The sequence below is a fragment of the Cucurbita maxima genome, unplaced genomic scaffold (genome assembly GCF_002738345.1).
Source record: "Cucurbita maxima cultivar Rimu unplaced genomic scaffold, Cmax_1.0 Cma_Scf00101, whole genome shotgun sequence".
NCBI classification, from domain to species: Eukaryota; Viridiplantae; Streptophyta; class Magnoliopsida; order Cucurbitales; family Cucurbitaceae; genus Cucurbita; species Cucurbita maxima.
In genome coordinates this window covers 159,726-166,046 of record NW_019272117.1, presented here as the reverse complement: position 1 = coordinate 166,046, position 6,321 = coordinate 159,726, and the positions used below count along the sequence as shown (strand labels likewise).

Below are 6,321 nucleotides of genomic sequence, written 5' to 3'. Positions count from 1 at the left end.
CAATTGGTATTAGAGTAGTCTTCTTAAGGGATTTGTGAGATCAAATGGGAGGAGAATCAAGTTTTTTAGCTGTTGCACCACCAGTTTTCGATGGAGACAATTATCAAATGTGGGAAGTTTGTATGAAGACTTATTTGGAGGCTTTGGATCTTTGGGAAGCAATAGAAGAGGATTACGAGGTCCCTCCACATCTAGCAAATCCTACTGTAGCACAAATCAAATAACAGAAGGACAAGAAGACAAGAAAATCAAAAGCAAAAACTTGCCTATTTGCAGCTGTATCTCAAATGATCTTCATGTGAATAATGTCCCTTAAAATAGAAAAGGAAATTTGGGATTATCTCAAGGCTGAATATGAAGGAGATGAGAGGATTCGTGGAATGAAAGTCATGAATTTGATTAGGGATTTTGAGTTGCAAAAGATGAAGGAGTCTGAGTTGGTGAAGGAGTGCTCTAACAGATTTCTCAGCATTGCCAACAAGGTGAAATTGCTTGGTTCTATGTTAAATGATTCCAGGATCATTGAAAAGTTGCTAGTCACTATTCCAGAGAAGTTTGAAGCCACCATTACTACTCTCGAGAACACTAAAGACCTGTCAAAGATTTCTCTTACAGTGCTCTTGAACGTTTTACAAGCACAAGAGCAAAGGAGGTCTATGAGGCAAGACGGGGTGATTGAAGGTGCCTTACCTGTTAAGCATCAAGACCACATCAGGTATAAAAACAAGAAAATTTTCAAAAACCAATAGACGAATGAAGATTCATCTGCCAATTATCAAAAGACAAAAGGAGGAGGTTCCAAAAAATCCTATCCACCTTTCTGCCATTGTGATTAGAAAGGTCATCCACCATACAAGTGTTGGAGAAGACCTGACGCCAAATGCTCCAAATGCAATCAACTTGGACATGAAATTATGATCTGCAAAGTTAAAGGATAGGTGAAAGAGTAGATGCACATATAGTTGATCAAGAAGAAGAAGATCAATTGTTTGTGGTCCCTTGTTTCTCAGGCAAAGAATCAAGCGAGAGCTGGCTGATTGACAGTGGGTGCACGAATCATATGACATATAACAAGGAGTTTTTTGAGGAATTAAGAGACATTGAAGTCAAGAGAGTAAGGATTGACAATGGTGAACACTTGGAAGTAAGTGAAAAGGCACAATAGCTATAACAAGTTATGAAGTTACAAAATTTATTCCAGATGTTTTATTTTTAACTAAAATTGATCAAAATTTCTGAAGTGTTGGTCAGTTACTTGATAAAGGCTATAAAGTGTTGTTTGAAAAATAAGCACTGCGTGATCAGAGACTTTAGTGGCAAAGACTTGTTCAATGTCAAAATGAAAGGAATAATCTTTGCTCTAAATCCGACAGCCTTTGTATCTAGAGTTAGTGTCACTAATATTTGGCATAAAAGACGTAGGCACTTTCATCATCGAGGTTTGCTTTAGATGTAGTCAAAGAAGCTGGTAGAAGGACTCGTTAACATTGATAATGACATGCCTCTTTGTCGTACTTGTAATTTTGAGAAGCAACATATGCAACCCTTTCCTAAACAGGCATGGAGAGCCTCAAAAAAACTGCAACTGGTTCATTCTGATCTTTGTGGTCCTTAGCAAACACCATCATTAAATGGTAATCTTCATTACATTGTTTTTATTGATGATCTAACAAGAATGTGTTGGATATTCTTGTTGAAGCAAAAGTCAGAAGTTGCGGGTGTATTTTGGAAATTCAAAGCCAGAGTTGAGAATGAAAGTGCATACTTGATTCAAACGGTAAGATCAAATAATGGCACTTCAGAAACTTTTAACAGGTTTTGTGAAGAGGCTGGAGTTGAACATCAAATGTCAGCACTATACACTCCTCAACGGAATAACGTCAGTGATGATGGTGTTAATATAACACATGCAGAAGAAATTTGGATCTTAGGCACTCTTAGAACATCAATTATAGTAAATAACTAGCATGTTCATAAGTATTAAGACTCAAGGTGTTTGAGTACTAACCTTTTGTTGTTCAAATTTCTTTTTCCTCACGAACCAATTTCGAACCACCACTAGTGTCTTCTCCACTATTCTATGGTCTTAAGGATTGTGGAATCTGGTGAGTGACTTAACTTATGAGGGATTTAGTATATATGAAGAGAGATTTTATGAGAGTTTTTCTCCAGGTTTTTCGAAGGGAGAAATTTCATGTGCCTTAATAATTCTACTTATAGAGTCATATTTGCATGTTCACGCAAATTTGAGATCACCAAATTTTGACACTAAAAATTTCACTCAAATGTTTGGGATTATGTGGTAAGCATGCAAGTTTCAATTAACCAAATTTTGACACCTCAAAATTCCACTAACTCAAACCTGAATTTTTTCATTAAGTGAAGTCAACTCATTTTAATTTAACAATTAATTTGAATAATTAATTTCAAATTAAAGTAATATTAAAGGATTAATTAAACTATTTAATTAATATTTAATATTAATTCAAATGCCAATTTCAATCAATTCTGACACATATTTGATTAAAATATTTAAATCTTATTTAAATATCTCCGATTCACTTTTTTGTTTAATTCGAAAATAAAAAAAATGCGGTTAAATATATCGTATATATAGCGCATATTCCCTAATTTGAATTCTAACACTTTGAACTCACTCGTCACACTGTTCTATGGTTTAGTCCGATATGAGCTAGTAGAGAGACCTAATGGACCTATAGATCATGAGCTCCAACGATCCTTAATCCTAGGTAACTCGGCCTTAATCCTAAGTTAACTATGAAGTTCTATTTCTTCATAATTATCCTTAGATTTGCATGGGTGAGAGTGGCATGAATTTGCGGACTCAATAAGCCTCCCATTTCAAGGGTAAGACTAGGTCAATAGCTGGGGACATAGGGTGCAAGATAGAATTCACTCCTACCCGCTTTTAGGGATAGTAGAGAGGTTGTTCTCTTAAGTACTGACTCTAGGTTTTGAACAAGAGGCCCACCCTCTCATTGGCCCGAGAGGGATTCAGTTTGGTGGTTAAGGAACAAGAAGTAACTTTAGGGATAAAAACGGTAAATTGACCCAGCTCTAGTTACGAACAACCTGTGAAGGATCGACTTACTAATCATGGTTATATCTAATAGACAAAAATATATCTATATTGAGGGGAGTGCAACTACTAGGCTATAGGGGAGTGTCCTAGTAGTTAACAAATGTTGGTTAAAAGGTTAATGAGTTTAGCCGGTTAATCTGGAATCGTTGGAGCTCATGATCTATAGGTCCATTAGGTCCCCCTGCTAGCTCATATCGTACTAAACCTTAGAACAATGTGACGAGTGAGTTTGAAGTATTGAACTCAAATTAGGAAATATGCGCTAAATATAAACGATATATTTAACCGTATTTTGATTTAATTACGAATTAAAAAAAATGAGAGAATTTGAGATATTTAAATAAGATTTAAATATTTTAATTATGAATAGGGATTCATAATCAATATGTGCGGAAATTGATTGAGATTATCATTTGATTTAATGTTAAATATTAATTAATCCTTTAATATTATTTTGATTTGAAATTAATTCTTCTTATTAATTGTTGAATTAAAATAGAAAAAGTCAAAGTGTTGACTTCACTTAATCCATGTTTGAGTCAGTGGAATAGTGAGTGTCAATATATAGTTTAACAAAGCATGTTTGCCACATAATCCCACGAATTTGAGTGAGATTTTGAGTGTCAAAATTTGGTTTAACCAAACTTGCATGTTTGCCAAATAAACTCCACAAATTTGAGTGGAATTTTGAGTGTCAAAATTTTGTTAATTCAAACATGCATGCTTGCCACATAATCCCACAAATTTGAGTGGAATTTTGAGTGTCAAAATTTGGTAATCTCAAGTTTGCATGAACATGCAAATATGACTCTATAAATAGAGTGATCAAGGTACATGTAAATGGTTCTTAAAAAACTTTGAGAAATTCTCTCAAAACTCTCTTTACATATACTAAATTCCTTTCAAATTTAGTCACTCACTGGATTTCACGATCCCATTCTAAGGCGGAGAATAGTAGGGAAGACACTAGTGGTGGTTCGAAACTGGTTCGTGAGGAAAAATGAATTTAAACTACAAAAAGTTGGTATTTAAACTCATTGAGTTTTAATGCTTTTGAACATGCTAGCCAATTTATTATAATTGATGTACTTTGAGTGCACAAGATCTAAATTGCTTTCCGCATGTGTTATATTAACACCATCAGTTCCATTTCTGTCGAACATCTTAAGGGACGAGCTAACTAACTCCCTTCTGCTGCCTCATTTCGTCCTCTAACCAAGACTGATAATGTTACTTTTAAAGTTTGGGATATAGTATACCATGGTTAGTAAACATTGGTCACCATTCTTGCACTAGAACAAGATGGATAATTTGTCTTGTATCAGTACAATTGATCCATCGCCAAACTTTACATTTCCAATGACTTCTCATCAAGCTCCTTGAACTTTGTTTGATCTCCGGTCAAGTGGTTGCTTGCTCCATTGTCAAGGTATCACATGTTGGTCTTCACTCGGTCTTCTCCTTTTTTGAGAAGGTTCACCATAACCTTCTCTTCGTTGAGCATCAAAAGGTTGGGCATCTTCTAGACTAACATCAGTGCAGGCTCTTGATCCTGGTGAGTGTGAGATTTCCCTCCACATCGCGCTACTTCTTGCGACACTCTACTGCATAGTGCCCATATTTTCCACGAGAGTAACACTTGATCATACTATCGTCCTTCTCAGGGTTGGAATTATCGTGGATTTGTGAGCTATTGTCACAGTCTCCTCTGCCACCACGTCCAAATCCATGTCTACGACCAAGCCCAAGACCTTTGTTTTTCTCGTTATGGCTACCACATCCCCTCATACGTGAAAAAGAAGAGTCAACAACATCATTCCTTTTCGTCTGTGCGAGCCACTCCACATATGTTAGTAAGAGGTGTTTCTCCTCCTTTTCGTCTTCATAACCAAAATTGTCTCCTCGTGGACCTTAAGACGAACAAAAACCTTCTCAACTAACATATTCTTAAGGTCGCCGAACTGCTCAATGGAGGTAATAATTTGCATGAATCTTAGGAGAATAGCTCGAAGGAACTTCTTGACTACGGTGATCAATCGATAAGATAACGAACTTCTTGGAGGTAATAAATTCTATCTCTATAAGATGAGAGGTTTTCTATCTATAAAAAAATAGAAGATAGATTGTGTGTCAAATAGCGACTCTATGTACCAAATATTAACATATTGATACACATTCAATTTTTGATCGAACAACATGAAAAAAAATTGAGACAAGAACGATACTCTTATTTGTTGTATTCAGTTCATAATACTTATTTAGGTTAGACTAACAAACTATTTTTTATATTCAAAACCCATTAGAAGGAAGGGACAATAGAAATCATATAGAAATGTTAGTCTTGAAGGCCCTAAAAATGAGGTGTTTTTGTATAACAACTTGATAGCACTGGATATAACATGCACCTCGGGCACGCCCCTAGCTCAACAAGCTTTTTTTATACAAATATGTATACTATACATTAACCATGTTTACTATTAAAGTTTAACTATTACTCTTTACGAATAACATGTATTTAACCTATCAATATAATCATATTGGAAGTGATTTAGTGCCTTTATCAACTACACGATACTATGTCATCTCTTTCCCTTCAAGAAAAATTCATATTAAAGATTATTTAACTAGCACTTAAAAGAACCTGCATTATAACTTGGTTATGAAGCCTATAATCATGAATCATAGCTAGGATACTTTAATTTACCCTTCAAGATATGGATAATTACGAAACTGTCATTCTTGCAAGAATCAAATTATCAACAATGACCACCTGCACCAAATCCATCGAATATCGACTCTTAGCCGTTGGATCTCTTCCCAAATTGGATAATTCTAGAACACTCATAAATCATCACATCCAATAACTAGGATTCAAAACCAAGGTCGGTAGTTCGCTGATTGGAGATGATATTTTTTATTGGTTTTCCAGAAAATCCAACCTCCAATTCACAACGATTCAGGAGCTCTCAATCTCGATTTAAGCTTCCCCTATAAAGTTTGAAGTTGGGGAATAGTTTGAAACAAGAATCGAGCAAGGTCGAGCTCCCAATCGTAGTCAATAAGCGTTTAGATTTTAGGTCTCCTACTCTCGAATTTCTTCCAAATTTGGGAGCAATTCCCCACAATTTCCTTTCAAACCTGTTCCTATAGTTTCTAAACAAGATTACCCACAAGTTCTATGAAGGAATTGAGCTACGAGGATCCCAATAAGTTTCTAC

At 35.4% G+C, this 6,321-nt stretch overlaps 1 protein-coding gene across 1 annotated transcript; it reads left to right on the top strand.

Moving 5' to 3' along the window:
* Positions 1–305: 305 nt before the first annotated feature.
* On the top strand, positions 306–1,165 carry LOC111473034. Its single transcript, XM_023118610.1, has 2 exons — positions 306–715; positions 934–1,165. The coding sequence occupies exons 1-2, from the start codon at positions 306–308 to the stop codon at positions 1,163–1,165; spliced, it is 642 nt and encodes a 213-aa protein (XP_022974378.1).
* Positions 1,166–6,321: the final 5,156 nt, after the last annotated feature.